The sequence below is a fragment of the Somniosus microcephalus genome, chromosome 11 (genome assembly GCF_052327205.1).
Source record: "Somniosus microcephalus isolate GS21.2 chromosome 11, FLI_Smic_1.0, whole genome shotgun sequence".
Classification (NCBI taxonomy): Eukaryota; Metazoa; Chordata; class Chondrichthyes; order Squaliformes; family Somniosidae; genus Somniosus; species Somniosus microcephalus.
Genome location: NC_140997.1, coordinates 209167319 through 209188900, shown reverse-complemented (window position 1 = coordinate 209188900; position 21582 = coordinate 209167319). Strand labels below are relative to the sequence as shown.

General features: G+C 46.0%; 1 protein-coding gene across 1 annotated transcript; it reads right to left on the bottom strand.

Annotated features, from left to right (window-relative positions):
• Nucleotides 1-2464: 2464 nt before the first annotated feature.
• Nucleotides 2465-6140, bottom strand: LOC147111170 (uncharacterized). Its single transcript, XM_086001788.1, has one exon. It carries the CDS (start codon nt 3875-3877, stop codon nt 2543-2545), a length of 1335 nt encoding a protein of 444 aa, XP_085857914.1. The 5' UTR covers nt 3878-6140; the 3' UTR covers nt 2465-2542.
• Nucleotides 6141-21582: the final 15442 nt, after the last annotated feature.

Here is a 21582-nt window from a genome sequence, read left to right as displayed (position 1 = left end):
CTCAGAGGTACCATTTTAATCTTAAAGTCCTGATGTTGTCCAAGAGTTCTGGGTATGCTTTTAAAACATTGTCCAATCCAGAGACAATTCAAATCCCACAATTCTTCGTCCACGATGTGGACCAATATTTTCCGATCTTCAGGGATTTTTGTGAACCCCTACACAACCTCCCCCGATCCCCCTTCTGACCTCCTCTCTCAGACCCCCTATCCCACTCTAGCCTCCCATTCTCCACCCCCCACCCCCCCAGCAGGCCTAAACACCCGACAGCCAGCCAGCCTCTCCATCTGGCTGGCTGCAGGCAGGAATCGGTGCTTTGAAATGCTATTCAGGCCCTGCCGTTAAATTTGGCAGGGCCTTCAGGAAACCCATTCTCCCGGGTTTCCCGACTGCTTTCCAGCGCCCCCCCCACTCCCTCCCTGCCTCTGCCCCGCTCCCTCCCCACCTCAAATTTAAATTTCTGGCCAGCATGTCTGTCAACATAAGAAAAGACAGATTAATGTTTCTGGTGGAGACATTTTAATTGAAGTAAAAAAGGAAGATGGGTGAGCTCCTTGATTGGACTGATCAGAAAAAATGTGGATGGGAAAACAACAGATAAGCAATCACATTACACTTTCATGTTAGAAAGATCAAAGGTCTGCAAAATAGCACCAAACAGAGGGAAGCAAAGGTTAATTTGGATGGGAGAAACTGCCAGGAAAATAGGCATACAGCTAAAGTCTGAAATGGTTAAAGTTAGTGTTCAGATCAGCCGTTTCACAACCTTACCATTGAATATCAACCAGCAATTTTCACTTCCTCCCAGTTTAAAAAAAAAATCTGTTCACATAACCTATTAGCTGTTTCTTGTTAATTGTGTTTAGCATATTTGACTTTTGAGGCCTGGAATTACTGGAATCCCTCTCCATCACCAACATTGTGGTGGGTGTACTTCTGGTTGCTGAATGCTCAGGATATTGACTCTATCCTGGGAATGGGATAATTTTAAAGGGTGTGGTCAGCCCATAGTTGTAGAGGTGCAGCAGAAGCCCACCCCAAAGAACTGCTGGAAAAATTGGTGGCACCCAACAACTCCAGTGGGGCAGGGGCTGAAGTCTAAGGACCTTAATAGACCTCAGATTAAAGATAAAAATCTTACATCCTTGCAGGGAAACCTAGGTCGGCATTCTGAGGCATACAATCACCTCTGGAATCGATTATCTTTTCTCCTTAAGATGTTTGGGGCTTTCAAAAAACCCAATACAGAACCCATGTCTGCTCTTAGCAAGCATGGTTTTTGCTGGGCCGAAGGAGGAGGTGTTCACCCATCACCTCTGTACTCGCTGACCTACATTTGCACCCGGTCTGGCAACGCCTCGATCTTAAAATTCTCCTCCATTTTTCAACTCCCTCCATGACCTCGCCCTTCCCTATCTCTGTAACCTCCTCCAGGCCTACAACCCTCCGAGATCTCTGCGCTCCTCCAATTCTGGCCTTTTGGGCATCCCCGATTTTCTTCGCTCCACCATTCAGCTGTCTAGGCCGTAAATTCTGGAATTCCCTCCCTAAACCTCTCTGCCTCTCTTCCTCTCTCTCCTCCTTTAAGACATTCCTTAAAACCTACCTCTTTGACCAAGCTATTGGTCACCTGTTCTGATATCTACTTCTGTGGCTTGGTGTCAAATTTTGTTTAATAACCCTCCTGTGAAGCGCCTTGGGACATTTTACTACATTAAAGGCGCTATATCAATTCAAGTTGTTGCTGTTAGGGTAAAAGAGAAGTCTTCCCTCCTCTCAAGCGGACCCCCTGAGATACGGGGTCGACACTTGCCCTATAGCAACCACGAATTCACCAGGCAGACACCTTGGATAAGTTTCACGATCTTTATTCAAGCATATGCAAGGGGAAAATCTCAGTCTCATCCCAGAGAAAGGATTCTTCCACCGAGTATCAAATACGTTCAGCAATTATACCCTAATTTGAGGCGTGCACCCCTCGTGCACCCCCCTTCTATGCTCATTGATTGGTCTACAGAATCATGCTTTGAGAAACTGTAGGTCCTGTCAAGGACAAAAGACCAGCTTATTAACTTTACAGTTCCTGTTTTGTCTAGGTCCTACATTCCTAAGCAAGGATTGGAGACAAACTTATCAGCCTTCTAGTTTCTACTAACTTTTAATTCTAAGAAGTCATTTTTGTCCCCTTGCAATCCCTCCTTATGGCCCTTGGCTATAGGCCCAAGCCAGGCCATTTCCCTATTACTTTCTCGTGGGTGAGCCCCAGGTTTGTCCCTCCATTTGAGTAGCTACTTCCCAAACTGCAGGATCTGCCTGTTGACTTTCCCATCGAGGTTATATAAGATAAGTCCTTTCTGCCGGACTTTTTAAATTTGCCTTATCCAGTTTTTTTACTTATCGTTCTCACTATGGCTTGTCTCTTATTCCTACTACATTTTTGACAGGATAACAACAAGATCACCAATACAACGCCTTGTACGACAACCAATACATGTGATATTATCCTTATCCAGGGGTGTATTTGCACATTGAGTCCAGCATTTCAAAACTTAGTATACCAAGGCTGACTAGAAAACATTTCTTCAGTGTCCTTTTGTAGCTTATCTATTTCTTCCATCAAAATAACATACTTTTGTTTCTGCTTCTGAATGTCACGTTCCAGTTGGGTCTGTTCTTCGTTCAGTTTGGGTATCGGTTTTCCTTGTGGCCTTATTGCCTTTGTATACCATTCTCGGATAGTATCCGTCACTGTCCCATTAATAGTTTCTTCTTTTAGTTCAGGATATAAGATATACCCATTTATATGTGTCTCTTCTTGTGAGGTAAAGCAGAAGTCAGTATCCGTGATGGCACAGGAGGTGGTCCCTCCCTTATTCGTAACTGTCATATTGGGTGCCTTGGTGCTCACACACCATTCTCCATTCCCTCGCGGGGCGGCGGTTGTTTCAGAATCCCGTGTCATTGGCGTGATACTCAATGTGCACCCTTCCATTCGGCCATAACCACAGTCATCCTTGGTCACTCTTGGTGGATCTCGGCATAAAACAACTTGGTTATTTCTATAACAATCATCTATGTTAATACCCCTCGTACTGTTGTTCTCTTTAATCACATGTCCGGACAAGTCATGGTAGCGCAAGCGAGTTTGATTCCTTATCTCCCCTATATTGTTTGGTTGGTATAAGGCATCTCCTTTTGTTACATCATACTGCGGTATTGATAGTACAAATCCTATTATATTTAAATGTCCGGTTATGCATCGATCTTTTGGTATCCAAGCATGACTATTCCTCTGTACCTCACACGTATGAGTCATGTTTTTATCTAAGGTCCAATTGGTAAATACATCATTCGGTATCCAATCCGGCACTTCTCCATTTTGGAGTTGTTCTAGGTTATGTTGTACTTCACTAAGTATCCATGCTCCGTACCCTGCGCAAACTATTTCTGACTGTAGTTGCCGGCTCATGTCTTCTCCTGCTTTGTTTATCAAATTTATAGTTCTGGCGTGGTCCCGCAACGTGTGGGCCGCTTGCAGCAATTCTCCCTCCGCGCCATCACCTAACTGTGCCTGCAGTCTTTGCTTATCCCCTTCCCTACCCAACAATTCTTGTAAGATTCGGATTAGGGCATCAACCCAATCATCTATGGTATGCAGGTCTATAGTATTCACCGTCGCAACTCCTGCCGTTTCTAGTATCCCTCTTTTCTCCCACTCCCCTTTTCTACCTGTCCTCCTTTTCACATTAAATGTCATGGTTCTTGATTCAGGGCCTTCAAGAGCTCGCAGGGTCAAGTTATTGTACAGGCTTACAGATTCCTTTCCACAAAAACTGGGAATGGTTACATCCGTTAGGTTTAGGAACACGGTAATCATTTGTTGGTGTGCCCCAAAGTCTATTTTATTCTTGGTTTTCTTTATTACCAATCCCCCTTTTGCTCCTGATCACAGCTAACATCGCTCGAGTATAAGGGATAAGATCCTGTAAAACATAATATTTCCTGGTTGTCACTGGTTAATTAGGATCCATGCCTTTTCAACTGGGTCCAGTGTTTCCATTTACCGGTGCCCCTTATATCTACGCATGCGCACACGTCACTTACCATTATTACCTGATGGGGGCTGGTCCATTTTGGCAAGAACCCAGGTTTCTCTGGGTTGTTTATCTTTACCATTACCTGACTGCCTACCTGGGGTATTTGGACTTTCTGTTCCTTGGTAACGTTCTCTAAGTCTTTAATTACTTGCTGGTCTCTAGCCTGTGCTTTCAGGTCATGTAATTGCTTACAGAGTTGCATCACAAACCTCCGTATTTTGTCTTTATATGGTCCTATGTCCTCACTGACCAGTACCTCGGGCAGTCTCATTGCTCTCCCTGTCATTAACTCAAAGGGCGTCAGTCCTGTCGTCCGGCTAGGGGTTGCTCTTAATTTCATCAGGACTCGGGGTAAGATGTCCACCCATCCCTGTCCCGCTGGGTGGCTTCTTCCTGTACCTTAAGCATGTTCACCTCCTCGGGCCCAATTGCACACGCACCGACTTGGGCTTCATTGGTCAGATTCCCTTTCTCAGCTGCCCGCTTGGCTGCCCTGTCTGCCCATGCATTGCCCTTTTGGTGTCGGTCAGTAATCTTCATGTGTGCTTTAATTTTTTATTATTGCGCACTCTTGGGGTAGGAGGGAGGCTCCCACTAATTCCTTGATTATATTCTCGGGTCTTATGGGTCCTCCCCCTGATGTCATATATCCTCGCCTACTCCAGGCTACCATGTAATCATGCACCACCCCAAAGGCATATCGACTATCTGTAATCCACCCTGCGGGATTGTTACCGTTGTCTTTAACTATTGTTACTGTGCCATTGGGGGGTATGAGCATTGCCTCCCATGTGGCTCCACGCGCATCTGATACAGTTCTTAGCCTTCCTGTGTTAAGCAACTCTACTAGGGTATGCTGGGTATGTAGAATAATTTGCCCTGACATCACTATTGGTTCACTAACTCTGATGGCCCACGCAGCGCAGTCGAGGGCAGCAATGCATCTGGACAATCCTGCAGCTACAGGCTGCTGCATAGTGGAGTAGTACGCTACCGGCCTTTGTTTATCCCCATGCACCTGGGTTACTACTGCATTGTAATGATCCTTACTGTGGTAGTTATAGATGTGGAATGGTCTATTCTGGTCTGGTAATTCCAGGGCAGGAGCACTTACGAGGGCTTGTTTAACTTTACAAACGCTGTTTCTTGGTCGGGGCCCCAGTCCACCAGCTCCTGGGATGGTTTCCCCCCTTTGATCAAATCCTGTATAGGCTGGGCCATTTCTGCATATTCTGGGATAAAGTTCCGGCAATAATTAAATAGCCCTAGTACCTGTTTGACCCCTTTCACAGTTCCTGGCCTCGGCATCATTCTAATAGCCTCCTTGTTGTCTTTGGGCATTTGTCTCTTCCCTTGTGTTATGTATCCAAGGTAGGTTACTTCGTCCTTCAATACCTGTACCTTTCTAAGGTTTACCTTTAGTCTCGCATTCTGTAGGGCTCACAGTACTGTAGTCAATTGAATATTGTAGAGGGACCTGCCACTATCGGATGTTCTTGTGGAGTTATCTTATTCAATGCAGTCTACACAAATTTACACCAACCAGAATTTCACCGTGGCCACAATGAAAGTCTGGTTTTAATAGGTTAATTAACCTCATAGCTTCAATTTAATCCAGATCATTTTTTAAAAACTAACCAGTATCACTTGGAAAAGAAAGAAAGAAGCCACATTAACAAAGAAACAATCACCCATGCCTTACAAAAGGTAAATCATGCTTGACTAATCTACTGGAATTTTTTGAGGATGTAACTGGTAAAATAGATAAGGGAGAACCAGTGGATGTGGTGTATTTGGATTTTCAAAAGGCTTTTGACAAGTTCCCGCATAATAGATTCACGTGTAAAGTTAAGGCACATGGGATTGGGGGCAAGGTATCGACTTGGATAGAGAACTGGTTGGCAGACAGAAAGCAAAGAGTTGGAATAAACAGCTCTTTTTCTGAGTGGCAGGCAGTGACTAGTGGGGTACCGCAGAGATCGGTCCTTGGACCCCAGCTATTCACAATATATATTAATGATCTGGATGAGGGAACTAGATGTAATATCTCCAAGTTTGCAGACGACACAAAGCTGGGTGGGCGTGTGTGCTGTGAGGAGGATGCCGAGAAACTCCAGTATGATTTGGACAGGTTGGGTGATTGGGCAGAAGCATGGCAGATGCAATATAACGTGGATAAATGCGAGGTTATCCACTTTGGTGTCAAAAACAGGAAGGCAGATTATTATCTGAATGGCAATAGATTGGGAGAAGGGGAAGTGCAACGAGACCTGGGCGTCCTTGTGCACCAGTCGCTGAAAGTAAGCATGCAGGTGCAGCAGGCGGTTAAGAAGGCAAATGGTATGTTGGCCTTCGTAGCGAGAGGGTTTGAGTACAGGAACAAGGATGTCTTGCTGCAGCTGTACAGGGCCTTGGTGAGGCCACATCTTGAGTATTGTGTGCAGTTTTGGTCACCTTATCTGAGGAAGGATGTTCTTGCCATGGAAGGAGTGCAGCAAAGATTCACCAGGCTGATACCTGGGATGGCAGGAATTACGTATGAGGAGAGATTGGATCGATTGGGCTTGTACTCGCTGGAGTTTAGAAGAATGAGAGGGGATCTCATCGAAACTTATAAAATTCTAACAGGTCTGGACAGACTAGATGCAGGAAGGATGTTCCCTATGGTTGGGGAGTCCAGAACCAGGGGTCACAGTCTAAGGATAAGGGGTAAGCCATTTAGGACAGAGATGAGGAGGAATTTCTTCACCCAGAGAGTGGTGAACCTTTGGAATTCTCTGCCAAAGAAGGCAGTAGAGGCCAATTCATTAAATATATTCAAGAAGGAGTTGGATATATTTCTTAAGGCTAAAGGGATCAAGGGATATGGAGAGAAGGCAGGAACAGGGTACTGAATTTGGATGATCAGCCATGATGTCATTGAGTGGCGGAGCAGGCTCGAGGGGCTGAATGGCCACTCCTGCTCCTATCTTCTATGTTTCTATGCCTTGTAAACATTCAAATTCATTTTCTTCCAGGCACATTGGCAACTGTAACTTCAAGGCTGAAGCTTATCTTTTGTAAATCAATTAACAAACTTAAAACAACACACACTTGTCCATCATTCAAGACAAGTCTTCAAAGGGTTAAACAGCTTTTAGCTCTCTGTACAAAAGAGTGGGTGGAGCTAAAACAAACACAACAGACACTTTCAAAGACAGAAAACTTCCGCACTTTTAACACACACTTTTACGCAAACTGAGATTCCAGCATTCCTTTTAAGATTCCTTTCACTCAGCAAATCCTGTATTTTACTTGTTTTGGACAGAATCTGATAGCTTCTGTGTTGATAAAACTTTAATTTTTTTTCTTATTCCCTTTCTTAAATTACTGGTACTCGGGTACAATTTTGGCACCCGTTTTTGGTCCAAATTCGAGTACATCTACTCAACTCATAATATGCACGAGCCACTAAAATGATGAGCTTTTCTTCCTTTAATTTTGTATCCTTAGCCCACCATTCTCTTTGTTTTACTGGTGGGTCGTTCGGTTGCCAATCGTTTTTCTTCATTGTATCTATTAGTTTCGCATTCTTTTCTGCTAGCATTTTTACTAGGGACCCCTCCGGTCCCCAGTCATACCCGTTGGCCATTCTTTACGATCGCTGGGGTCGTTACATCGCCCCTAGGTTATTCTTGTATTCCTTCTTGTCTGCCCCGGCCATATATGACCAATACCGTTTCGCTGGCATTGCCTCATTGGCCGTGCTTCATGACCTACTCATAACCCATATCGTGCTTATTCCTCGGTTCCTGTCAGTTTGTGGTTTGCTATACTTAGTTCTTTTATACAGATTATTATCTCCCCTTCCGATCCACAATGTATCAGCTCTAACTCGTAGGTGGTATTTAAAAGATACTCACCCCAACAGCTGCCACATTGTTCGGGTCAGAAAGTATGTATCCTGCCGACTATGCCAATTGTTGGGATAAAAGAGACGTCTTCCCTCCTCTCAAGCGGACCCCCTGAGATAAGGGGTCGACACTTGCCCTATAGCAACCACGAATTCACCAGACGGACACCTTGGGTAAGTTTCACGATCTTTATTCAAGCATATGCAAGGGGAAAATCTCAGTCTCATCCCAGAGAAAGGAGTATCAAATACGTACAGCAATTATACCCTAACTTGAGGCATGCACCCCTCATGCACCCCCCTTCTATGCTCATTGATTGGTCTACAGAATCGTGCTTTGAGAATCTGTATGTCCTGTCTTATCTTAAGCAAGGACACAAGACCAGCTTATTAGTTTTACAGTTCCTGTCTTATCTTAAGCAAGGACACAAGACCAGCTTATTAACTTTACAGTTCCTGTTTTGTCTAGGTCCTACATTCCTAAGCAAGGATAGGAGACAAACTTATCAGCCTTCTAGTTTCTACTAACTTTTAATTCTAAGAAGTCATTTTTGTCCCCTTACATTGCGCTTGTCAGAATTCCTGGTGTAGTCCAGGAATGCCCCAGACACGCTCTGAAAGCTGGCTACGGGTGTGGGGTGGCAGGTAGACCACTTGCTCACTCCACTCACTGATCAGGATTTTAGACAGATCTTAAATCGGGTAGAAATCCATCGAATCAGTGTTTCACCCAAATTCCTGCCCCCCTGGAGGCAATCACCCTGAATTGCACCCGCCACCACTTCAGCAGTTTCAGTCCCATGATCATTATCTGTTATTTGCTTGTCTACTCTTTGTTTTGTCCAGTCTTATAAAGGGGCCTAACTTCCTTTTCCACTTCTGATCAGGAGTCTTTACCCAAAACATTAACCCATTTTTTCTATTTTCAGATGCTAACAAACCTGTTTCGTATTCCCAGAATTCTCTATTTTTATTGCAGTTTTTTTCTTTTTAACCTAAAATATTAGACTTAAAGGTAAATTTAGTGATCTTGTGCCGACACACAGAGGAAACATTGGTTTGAGCTCCTCCAATGTCTCTCCACCGTCGTCCAGCTGGGTGAGACTGCTCTCGCCTGGTTCCATTCTTATCTATCTAATCGTAGCCAGAGAAGCACCTGCAATGGCTTCTCTTCCCACTCCTGTATTTTTACCTCTGGTGTCCCCCAAGGTTCTATCTTTGGGCCCCTCCTATTTCTCATCTACATGCTGCCCCTTGGCGACATCATCTGAAAACACAGCGTCAGTTTCCACATGTACGCTGACGACATCCAGCTCTACCTCACCACCGCTTCTCTCGACCGCTGCACTGTTTCTAATTTGTCTGACTGTCCGACGAGCAAAAATATCCTCCAACTAAACATTGGGAAGACCAAAGTCATTGGGCTGGATTTTCCAAGCCCCGAGGAGGCAGGCATGGAGGCGGGACAGCTGGTAAAATTGGAGAAATTGGGGGCGGATTGCAAACCTGCCCCCATCCTGCCTCCATGCCCATTTGCCAGGAGGCGGGAAGATGTGCTGCTTCGGGTCCCGTCTCCTGGAGGCGGGAAAGGCTTTTAATCCTTTTAATTGCCTGTTAACAGGTAGTTAATAGGCAGAAAAAGGGTTAGTGCCATTTTACCTTCACAGGTGAAGGCTTCCCGACCTCGGAGAACTCACTCCAGGTTGGAGGAGACGTGGAGGAGGTCTGCGGTGGTCGGAGGCACCTGGAAGTAAGGTGTAGAGGTGAGTGATGGGTGCAAGTGTGGAGTGGTAAGTATGCAAGGTGAGTGATTAATTTTAAAAAGTGTTCACTTACCTTTGTTTCCTTCTATAGCCTTTAGCCGCGCTGGATCGGGAGAGTGGTCATCCACCTTGTCAATTTCAGGTAATGGCTGATGGACCCGCCGATCCATCAGCCATCTAAAATTTACTTATTTTCAATGTTTGTTGAGTCCTCACCACAAAGACTCATCAAACAAAAGAGAATGTCGGTGTTTGACAGCTTCACAGAGCTGTCAAATGCTGTCATTTCTTCTTTTAAGAAGTCTTGACAGATAGCACGTCTGACGTGGACGTGATCTGTCAGTGACTTCTTCCCTAATTGGCTTGCTGAGCCCGCAGGGCGGACTTAACAAGCTCAATCAGGGGAAAATCCGTCTGAATGGTCAGGCGAGGATGGAGGCGGGAGATTGACACGACAAGCAGCAGTCCCGCCTCCAACTCCCCTCCATTCACAAAATCCAGCCCATTGTCTTTAGTCCCTGCCACAAACTCCATTCCCTAGCCACCGACTCCATCTCTCTCCCTAGCATCTGTCTCAGGCTGAACCAGACTGTTTGCAACCTTGGTGTCACATTTGACCCTGAAATGAGCTTCTGACCACATATCCGCGCCATTACGAAGACCGCTCATTTCCACCTCCGTAACATTGCCTGACTCCACCCCGCCTCAGCTCATCTGCTGCTGAAACCCTCATCCATGTCTTTGTTACCTCTAGACTTGACTATTCAAATGTACTCCTGGCTGGCCTCTCGCGTTCTACCCTACGTAAACTTGGTTATCCAAAACTCTGCTGCCCGTGTCCTAACACGCTCAATGTCCCATTCACCCATCACCCCTGTGCTCGCTGACCTACATTGGCTCCCGGTTAAGCAATGCCTCGATGTTAAAATTCTCATCCTTGTTTTCAAATCCCTCCATGGCCTTGCCCCTTCCTATCTCTGTAATCTCCTCCAGTCTCACAATCCCCTGAGATATCGCCGCTCCTCTAATTCTGCCCTCTTGAGCATCACTGATTTTAATCACTCCACCATTGGTGGCCGTGCCTTCAGCTGCCAAGGCCCTAAGGTCTGGAATTCCCTCCCTAAACCTCTCTGCCTCTCATAAGATGCTCCTTAAAACCTACCTCTTTGACTAAGCTTTTGGTCATCTGCCCTAATTTCTCCTTATGTGGCTCGGTGTCAGATTTTATTTTATAATACTCCTGTGAAGCACCTTGGGACGTTTTACTATGTTAAAGGCGCTATATAAATACAAGTTGCTGTTGAGATACAGCAACAACAGTATAGCATTGTCCCTGTTGGGACCACGGATAGCAAAAGTTATCCTTTACTCTATCTGTCTGATGATGGGGGAACACATCTATTTATTGATTTCTTCTTTGCTTGTGTATGAGGATCAGTGGATAATAACTTGTACAAGATGGAGTTACATAATGGGCCAGTAATTCCGGTCCCAACGCGTGAGTACGGACGGTGTACACACGCGTGGGCCCATTGGAAGTGCCAGATTTCAGCATGCACAGCGCATGCGCGGGAAACCGGCATTTCCTCCAAGGGGTTCAGAGGTCCAACGCGTGCGCGCAGGACTCTGCGCGCACGTGTTGAACTTCCTTCTTTTTGACAGGTTTGCCCGTGTGCAAGGGCCTGAACTTTTTAGACATATAAAAAGGAGACGTAAGGACTTGATTCTTGAAGGTAAGTGGTCTATTATTTAAAATTATAACATTTTTTCCACAGCTTTATTGTTTTTAAGGACTTTACAGTAAGGTAAGTTTATTTTTAGACCCGATTTCTTAAAAAATTATTTTTTCAAAAATTTGATTAATTGTTTAAAATAGTTTATTAAAGTTATTTATAGTTTATTTAATTATTGGGAAGTTTTTAAAATTTTTATTTAAAGTTAAACTAGTCTTTTGGGCGCCCGTACTTTTCATGAGTTTGACAGTTCTTACTATCAAACTCATGAATGAAGTTTCCCCTCCCCTGATTGGCTGCACAGTGCTCACCTGATCCCAGCCGGCACATCGCACTAACTACGCCGCTGGATCAGGCAAGCACATCGCGCCAACATCTGAACCGGGCCAGTGACAGGAATTCCAAGCAGGCCCAGGCTTCAGATGTCGGCGCGCTGGGTGAGTGCACATCGAGGGCTTGCACGCGCGGCAAGCCCCAGATCCTAATTTCTGGCCCAATGTGAATAATGATCCGTAAATTTATAATAAATGTTTAAATGAATCTGAACTATCCATTTATCCACACAGATTTCAGTGGAGCGATTAACAAAATATCTGAACTCTTTTAAAAATATAATTTGATACTATTGGTGGAAAATAATAAACTTCCTGCACTAAATGTAGTGGTAATTTCACTCAGATGAACATTATTGTAAGGGGGCTAACTTCGGGGTGCAAATCAACTAGTGCCTGGGCACGGCGCTGCTAACACCTCCCACAAAATTCAGCGGGAGGATAGCGGCGGCGCTAAACGTCATTGCCATGCGCAGCGCCCCGCTCGCACCCTGGCTGTAATATTGGGTGGCGCCCCCCGACTTATCACCGGACGCTATGTCTGCCGGGGTCTGGGGTGCCTACCTGCGACCTAGGCAGCGCTAGTTAAAGGGGAGGTGGTGGGCGGCCATTTCTGTTGCTGTCAGCGGCCCCCGTGAAGCCACCCCGCGGGGTGCCGGCTGCTCTCCATAAGCCCGGCACTCCTCTTGAGTGCCGGGCTCGTTTGCTGGCACTCCCGATCCCTGGTGGCCCAGATTTAATAAGGGGAGGAAGGCCTGCAGTACCCCAGCACGTAGCACCGCGATATTGGCTCACAGCGCCCCAAGAGGGACGTGGGCGCTTCCAATAGTGCCCCTCCTCCCTCTCGGGGCGCTACCTGAGAAAATCGGCCGCGGGGGCGCTAACTTTTTTGGGGCGCTACCCAATTTTTACCCCTAAACCTTTTGTTTCATAGGATGGCTATATCAGAGACTTTCCAAATAATTTGGGAGATATTTCCTCTACTCACTATTTGAAGGCAAACTTGCAAATACCTTTTTTGTATATGTGTTTACAATTACTTATAAATAGTGAACAGAAGTAATACTTCTCCCTCCCAGAACCACGATAGGGTTCCCCTTGTCCTCACCTTTCACCCCACCAGCTTCCACATTGAACAGATCATCCTGTGCCATTTCCGCCACCTCCAGCATGATCCCACCACCAAACACATCTTCCCCTTCCCTCCCCTTTCAGCATTCCGAAGGGACCGCTCCCTCCGCGACACCCTGGTCCACTCCTCTATCACCCCCAACACCCCTTCCCCTTTGCCCGGCACCTTCCTGTGCAAGTGCAGGAAATGCAACACCTGCCCTTTTACCTCCTCCTTTCCCACTGTCTGGAGCCCCAAACATTCCATGCAGGTGAAACAGCGATTTACTTGCACTTCTTGCAATTTAGTATACTGTATTCGCTGCTCACGATGCGATCTCCTCTACATTGGGGAGACCAAACGCAGATTGGGTGACTGCTTTGCGGAACAACTCTGTTCAGTCCACAGCATGACCCCGAGCTTCCAGTCGCCTGTAACTTTAAATTCTCCGCTCCACTCCCACTCTGACCCCTCCGTCCTCGGCCTCTTACACTGTTCCAATGAAGCTCAACGTAAGCTCGAGGAACAGCACCTCATCTTTCGATTAGGCACTTTACAGCCTTCTGGACTCAACACAGAGTTCAGCAATTTCAGACTATAACCTCAGCCCTTATTTTTTTTCCCCCCTTGTCTTCTCACATGGTAGCTGTTGATGATCCTGCCATCGGCATTCACACCTCATCAAGAGTCATCTTTTGTTTCTTAATTTGACCCATTACCTCTCTTTATGCCTTGCACCATCATCTCTTTTGTCAGTCAATCTCTCCTGCCTCCCAGCCTGTCACAGACCTTCCCTTTATTCTTTCCTCCCCTCCCCCCGCTTAAAAATCTCTCTTCTCTAACCTTTTCCAGTTCTGACCAAGTGTCCTCAACCCGAAACTTTGACTCTGTTTCTCTTTCCTCAATGCTGCCTGACTTGCTGAGTGTTTCCAGCATTTTCTGTTGTTATTTAATACTTCCCCTGGTTTTTAACTGACAGGTACACTGCTGACTAATGTGAAATATTTTAATGATGTATTATTATTAATATATTGGCCCAAAATTTGCGATCGGAGGCTTCCCGTGGGCGGATGCCTCCGACCTGTAAAAAATCTAGAAATGTACCTGGTGGTCTGGGAGATATGGAGGCTTGCGATCCTGGGCCTCTCCGGGTCCGCATGGGCAGAGGCCCACATATCCCAGGGGCGCATGCGGTTCGCAAACGCCCCTGGGATCACATGGGCGGGCCCAACCAATAAAAGAAGGGAATCCCCATTCATACTTATAGAAGTTCCGTACGTACGGAACTCCCAAAAGTATGAATGGGGATCACTTAAAAAATACACGAACACATGAAATAAATTTTAAAAATAGCGCAACTCTCCACCCGCAGTGGCCTATCTCCAGGTGATGTGGCGGATGACAGATCGCAAGTTCCGGGTTTTAGCACATGCACTTCACATGCCTCTTTGTGGAAAAAGTATTTGGCAAATATTTTTGTTATGGGGCGATGGAGATAAGCCATGCACTATTTTTGTAATTGTTACAACATAAGGAAAATTTTTCCAACTTTGTGCTTCAATCAAGGAGTCTCACCCACCAATTATTAGAAGCATATGCTGATAGGGTGAGATGAAGTAGGGTGGGAGGAGGCTCGTGTGGAGCATAAACACTGGCACAGACCAGTTGGGCTGTTTTTGTGCTGTAAATTCTATGTAATCAAATTTTGGCACATGGTGCCCACGATTTTGCATTTAGGTTGCAAAAATCATGTGTAGCAGGCATCAGATTTCTGGTATTTGCTCTCGGCAAGTGAGATATCCTCCCAGGAATGCAAAGTTAGAAAATTACCCTCGTGCAAATGACGCCATGTTGCATTTCTGTAGGGTTTGGCTGGTGCCAGCATCAGTGGGTGCATGGGCCTTGTGATAAAAATGCTAACTTCCGGGAAGTTATGTCATCACTTCCTGTGAACTATGAACTATGAACTATGAACTGTGTACATACCTCACTTCCTGTAAATGTCACTTCCTGTTGGACTGGTATAAATACTGGTCTGTTCAGTATTGTAAGAGGCTTCTACCAGAGGCATGGTAAAGACCTCTCTTGTATATAGTGTGTTTATAAGTTACTTAAAGCTTACTTTAAAGTTACTTGATGGTCAGTCTCCTTTTCTTACATCAATTTAAGTAACTTAGTATTTACACTGACAAATACTAGACCTTCAGACAAACTCGGAAGTTAAGGATCCAGGGAACCACCCATCATGGATAAAATCCTTAGACCTATTCGTCTGGACTTGGACCCGAATACACCAGCAGCTGGCAGGGTATGGAAGCATTGGTATCGTACTTTTGAGAATTTTCTGGATGAATGTAAAGTGGATGCTCCTGCTAAATTGAAGATACTTGTCAATTATGTGACCCCAAAAGTGTTCGAATATGTTGATGAATGGGATAATTACGAAGAGGTGATTCGGGCACTTAAGAAACTGTATGCGAAGACCCCAAATGAGGTCTATGCTAGACATCTACTGGCCACAGCCCGACAAGGGCCAGGGGAATCAATTGACGAATTCCTGCAAGAACTTCGCAGGCTCAGCGTAGATTGTAACTTTCAGGCAGCCTCAGCTGAGCTGTACCGCCAAGAAATGATTCGTGATGCTTTCATCTGCGGGATTGCCTCTCCATTTATACGCCAGCGTCTACTAGAAAGTAAAACACTTGAGCTACAAAAAGCTTTTGACCTAGCTTGTTCACTGGATTTGGCAAAGAGAAATGCAGACCTCTATCAGCTGCCCAGATCTCGATCTGCTGCTGTAGCTGCAACCAGACAATTCAAGCGGTCTCAGGTGAACCCTATCATGGGGGAATCTAATTCTGATAATTCTGATGAAGAAGAGGAGGACGACCCCACTTTAGCAGCCTCTTGGCAATCTAGGAAGGAATGCTTCTTTTGTGGAGATGCTTTTCACCCTAGGAAAACCTGCCCTGCTCGCAATGCAATCTGCAGTTATTGCGGGAAAAAAGGACACTTTGCTAAAGTTTGCCTATCAAGGGCCTCTACGAGGGCCAATCCAGCTAAGGCCTACCGAGCTGCCCCAATTAGGGCCTATCAAGATGCTCCAGCTAGGACCTATCAAGCTTCCTCTCGAGCTCTCTCCCGAAGAAGCACACCGAGAGTTTTAGCCACTCTCTGTGCAACGACACCAATTACAGCTGCTTGCCCACAGAACCTGTCTCAGGCAGCCACAAAAATTTCAATTAAAGGGCATACCTTAGATGCCTTAATTGACTCAGGAAGTACTGATAGTTTCATTAAGGAACAGATTGTTGCGAAATTGAAACTACATGTCTTCCCATCGGACCAGGCAATTGCGATGGCCCAGTCATCACTTAATACCAGAATCTCCGGCTTTTGTGTTGTTGATATGACACTTCATGGTCGTATGTATCCCTCCACCCGACTTTCAGTGCTCAAAGACTTATGTAGTGATCTCCTCTTAGGGCTGGACTTCCAAAAACAGCATAAGAAACTCACCATTGAGTTTGGTGGATCCAAACCCGGACTTACTATTTCTAATATACCATCTAAATTACCATTTTGTGCATTATCAGCAGCTTCACTTGATGAACCCTCATTATTTGCCAGTATTCCGCCTCAATGCCAACCGATAATAACGAAATCGCGGCGCTTTAATCAGGGAGACCAATCTTTTATTGCGGCTGAAATCTCTCGACTTCTAGCAGAGGATATCATTGAACCATGTTCGTCGCCCTGGCGGGCTCAAGTCGTCATTGTCAAGAACCCTCTAAAACCTCACAAACAGCGACTATGCATCGATTATTCGCAAACCATCAATCAATATACCGACTTGGACGCCTACCCATTGCCACGCATTGATGATATGGTTAATAAACTGGCCGAATACAAAGTGTTCTCAACTTACGATTTAAAAAGTGCCTATCATCAGTTACCCTTGAAGGTCTCAGATAAGCAGTACACAGCCTTTGAGGCTAATGGACGGCTGTACCAATTTCGTCGCCTCCCATTCGGGGTTACTAATGGAGTGGCTGTCTTTCAACGGGCAATGGATGGCCTGGTTAAGCAGGAAAACCTAAGGGACACTTTTCCCTATCTTGATAACATTACCATTGCAGGTCACGATCAACAGGAACACGACTCCAACCTCCAAAAATTTCGGGATGCCCTCCATCGCCGTAATTTGACCCTGAATGAATCCAAATCTGTTGAGTCGCAACCGACCATCAACATCCTTGGCTACTGCGTAGGCAATGGTATCATTAAGCCAGACCCAGAAAGACTTCGCCCGCTCCAAGAGCTCCCGTCACCTAAGAATCCGGCTTCTTTACGTCGGGCTCTCGGTCTGTTTGCATACTACGCTAAATGGATTCCTCATTTTTCGGACAAAATCCAACCCTTGCTGCATGCTAGATCATTTCCACTGGGAACAGCGGCTGTTGCAGCCTTTAACCTTCTCAAAAAACAGTTGGAGAAAGCGGCTCTTCACTCCATCGATGAGAATCTCCCTTTCGTGGTTGAATGTGATGCCTCGGAGGTGGCGATCTCGGCTACTCTGAATCAGGAAGGTCGTCCTGTAGCATTTATGTCCAGGACCTTACAAGGTGCCGAGCTACATTATCCTCCGGTTGAGAAAGAAGCCACAGCCATCATAGAGGCAGTACGGAAGTGGAACCATTTTCTAGCTCGCCAGCACTTTACATTGATCACGGACCAACGATCAGTCGCCTTCATGCTCGATAATCGAAAACGAACCAAAATTAAGAATAATAAAATACAACTTTGGAGGATGGAACTGGCCTCTTTTGGTTATACCATTCTCTATCGGCCTGGCAAGGAGAATGTGGCCCCGGACACCCTCACACGGGCATTCTGCTCCACTATGTCATCCTCCACCCTCATGGATGTCCACAATGGTTTGTGTCACCCTGGCGTTACGCGCATGCTACATTTCGTACGATCACGGAATCTCCCTTTTTCCACTGGAGATGTAAAGAAAATATGCTCAGAATGCCGGCTTTGTGCGGAATTAAAACCTCAGTTCTTCCGCCCCTCAGATGGTATACTCATACATGCAACCCAACCGATGCAACGACTTAGCATCGATTTTAAGGGCCCAGTGCCCTCTTCAACTCGGAACACATATTTGCTCACCATGATCGACGAATATTCACGTTTTCCGTTTGCCTTCCCCTGCTCCAATATGCTGGCGTCCACAGTAATCTGCTGCCTTGAGCAGGTATTTTCTCTCTGTGGCATGCCGGCTTATATTCACTCAGACCGGGGTCCATCCTTTATGTCAAGGGAACTCAAGGACTACCTCTCAGAACGGGGAATTGCTGCAAGCAAAACAACACCATACCATCCCATCGGAAATGGGCAGGTAGAGAGGTATAACGGTATCATCTGGAATTCCGTACGTCTCGCTTTAAGATCTCGGGGCCTACCAGACCAGCAATGGGAAACAGTGCTTCCGGATGCATTGCACTCTATACGGTCCCTGCTTTCTACAGCCACAAATACTACACCTCATGAGCGGTTCTTTGGATTCCAGCGTCGCTCATCTCATGGAACATCACTCCCGTCATGGCTAACTACTCCTGGACCTGTATTACTCCGAAGATACGTTCGGACGTCTAAAAATGACCCTCTTGTAGACGAGGTCGAACTAACCGATGCCAACCCCACCTATGCAAACATACGATATTCCGACGGCCGAGAATCTACCGTATCATTACGGGATCTGGCTCCCTGCCCACCAGGACCTAGTGGGACATCGGGTGATGGCATTTCACCAGGAAACTCTTGGTACCTATCGGGTACCCCTCTCCAGGATCCTGATCGGACACCAACTAGCTTGGTGCCGGCAGAACCCCGTGCTCAAGGTTGCGACCCTCCCAGTACCGTGCATGAAAGTACTGATCCGCCACAGACCAGCTCTGCACCTCCCTCTGAACAGAGGCAGTCCGACTTTGAACCTATTGGGGCTCGCACTCGAAGCCATGATCTCCCCGACCCTTCACAGGGCAATCCAGGCCACACAGACTCTGACCAATGGCCAACCGCATGTAAGCGGACCAGCGACCCTCTACGACGGGAATCCAAACGGGTACGACTCTTCCTTGTTCGGCGGCTGCGGACCAAAAGGTAGACCACAGCCTCCTAATCCTGCAGGAGGGAAGAATGTGATAAAAATGCTAACTTCCGGGAAGTTATGTCATCACTTCCTGTGAACTATGAACTATGAACTATGAACTGTGTACATACCTCACTTCCTGTAAATGTCACTTCCTGTTGGACTGGTATAAATACTGGTCTGTTCAGTATTGTAAGAGGCTTCTACCAGAGGCATGGTAAAGACCTCTCTTGTATATAGTGTGTTTATAAGTTACTTAAAGCTTACTTTAAAGTTACTTGATGGTCAGTCTCCTTTTCTTACATCAGGCCTCAAGGATTTTTGGACTTTTAAAATGGATATGTACCCTTTTAAAATGGAGACGCACTTGGGCTGCGTTTTTAAAATGGAGTTTGGACTTTTGGACTTTAAAAGGGACTGCCTGTTAGTTTCTGTGAAGATAGCAGGAACTGTCTGTTCTGCCATGGAACCTGTCTCAACGCTGACGTCATGAAAAGCATTTTTATATTCGAACTTGTGTGATTTGGGGAAAACCACCTTTTGTCCATGGTGCCGGGATGTCTGGATGAACAATGAGGTTTGCAAGCCAAAAGTAACACCTCTGGACTCTTGCAATGAAGGAGCAGTCAAGAACTTAACAAACAGTTAGCAATTCGAGAACTGCTCATCTACAGTAATCATGGTGTGGAGATGCCGGAGTTGGACTGGGGTGGACAAATGTAAGAAGTCACACAACACCAGGTTATAGTCCAACAGCTTTATTTGAAGTCTTCACCTGACGAAGGAGCAGCGCTCCGAAAGCTTGTGACTTCAAATAAAGCTGTTGGACTATAACCTGGTGTTGTGTGACTTCTTACATCTACAGTAATGGCCTACCATTGTTTTCTTCAAGATGACCAATCCAAGACAGAGATATCACCAGGTAAACCAACTAGCATCTCTGCGACCATGGTAACCAGGAATCGGCCAGCAAGTTTTGTATATTATACGAGGTATAAACATGCTGAACTTTGGGGATGCTGTGCTTGCTTGCTTTTCTCTATCATCTGTAACGGGGTTCTCCGCATAACTATGCGTCCGTAAACTCTTCAGGAACGCCCAAAGTGAGTGCCTCGTCGTACTGCCTAACCGTAACTCTCTAGGCCTCATCGCATGCCTCTGTTAGGCACATTTTGTCTCTGGAGTCAAACGGAGCCGGGACTGCGTGAATCAACGACAAGAGTTGGTAATTATATCCAGCATACACCTCTAGAAATCCACAGGACCGCCCGCATGTTTGGCTGCTGAGGAACTGCAAGTGTCCAAGACGCAGGCTAACACGTGTGTGTGTGTGTGAGGAGGCTTCCAAGTGTGGGTTCTGACCAAACCGGGAGAGAGGTTTAGTTAGAAGGGTTTTTCCCTTATCTAGGCTTAGATTCTGGGAAGGGGTTGGTTTGGCGTAACCAACAGGGTGGGTATTTTAGTCTAAAGTTATAAGCTAGTGTCCACGGTCACCTACTTGTTCTGCTGCAAGTGAGCGGAGTAGGGACTGTCGTTTTTGTGAGTGTAATAAAAGGAATCGATCTTTGACCAACCTGAACCGTTTTGCTTTGTCTGAATCATTTATAACCTATCCATAGTAACTCCTTGGGTCCGAACTTGGGGGTTGTGGGGCTTGTGGTTTGCGGTATAATTCGGAAGACCAACAGGGTAGCATCCGGTCACGGCCAGGTTACACAGTAATCCCGCTGGGGATGCTGCGCATCGGGCATAGGAGAAGACCTATCTGGTTTTGGTTTCTCTCTCTGTGTGGGATTACCCACTAATCGACGGGCTGGGCAGGGACTATTGGCATAAGCTCCTGCCGTCCAAGGGAAACAACCCAAACCGGGGAGTTTTTGTGGCACGGGTTGACTCAAGGGAGAGTCACGCAAAAACACCCTACATTTCAAAGCAATTGACATTGCATCAGAACTGTCTAAACAAATGAAAAAAGTTTGCCACTTTTCAAGCATATTCCTTTAATTGTAAAATAGCAACAGAATTCATTTTTGTTTCTAAACTTCAGGCGGTATAACTGCTACCATTGTTAGGAATTAAAGAGGCAAGAAGCATAGGTCCCAACTGCCTACTTTTGATGCAGATAGTCAGAGCACTGGGGGCCCATCCATGTATATATGCTCATATATAAGAGGACCAAAATCAATGCAAACTAGGCCATTCCTCAAGTACTGCACCTGATTCTGACTTTTAATGCTCCTTCTATGATTGACAGTGTTGTACATGGTGAATGGGAATTCTTGCCAGATCCAAAATTCCCAATTACCATGTACTGAGACGTCAATCACATAGAAGCATAAGCAGGTAGGAGCTCAGGAGTGGTGTTTGGGGGATGGAAGAGTTGTTTTGAGGCTGGAGGAGATGAGAGCCTTTTTTTGGAAGAATACGGAGCAGAAAAGCCAAGACCAGCTTTCTGAAGGGGGAGTGGTGGGAGAGAGAGAAGCTAGCAGTATTTGGG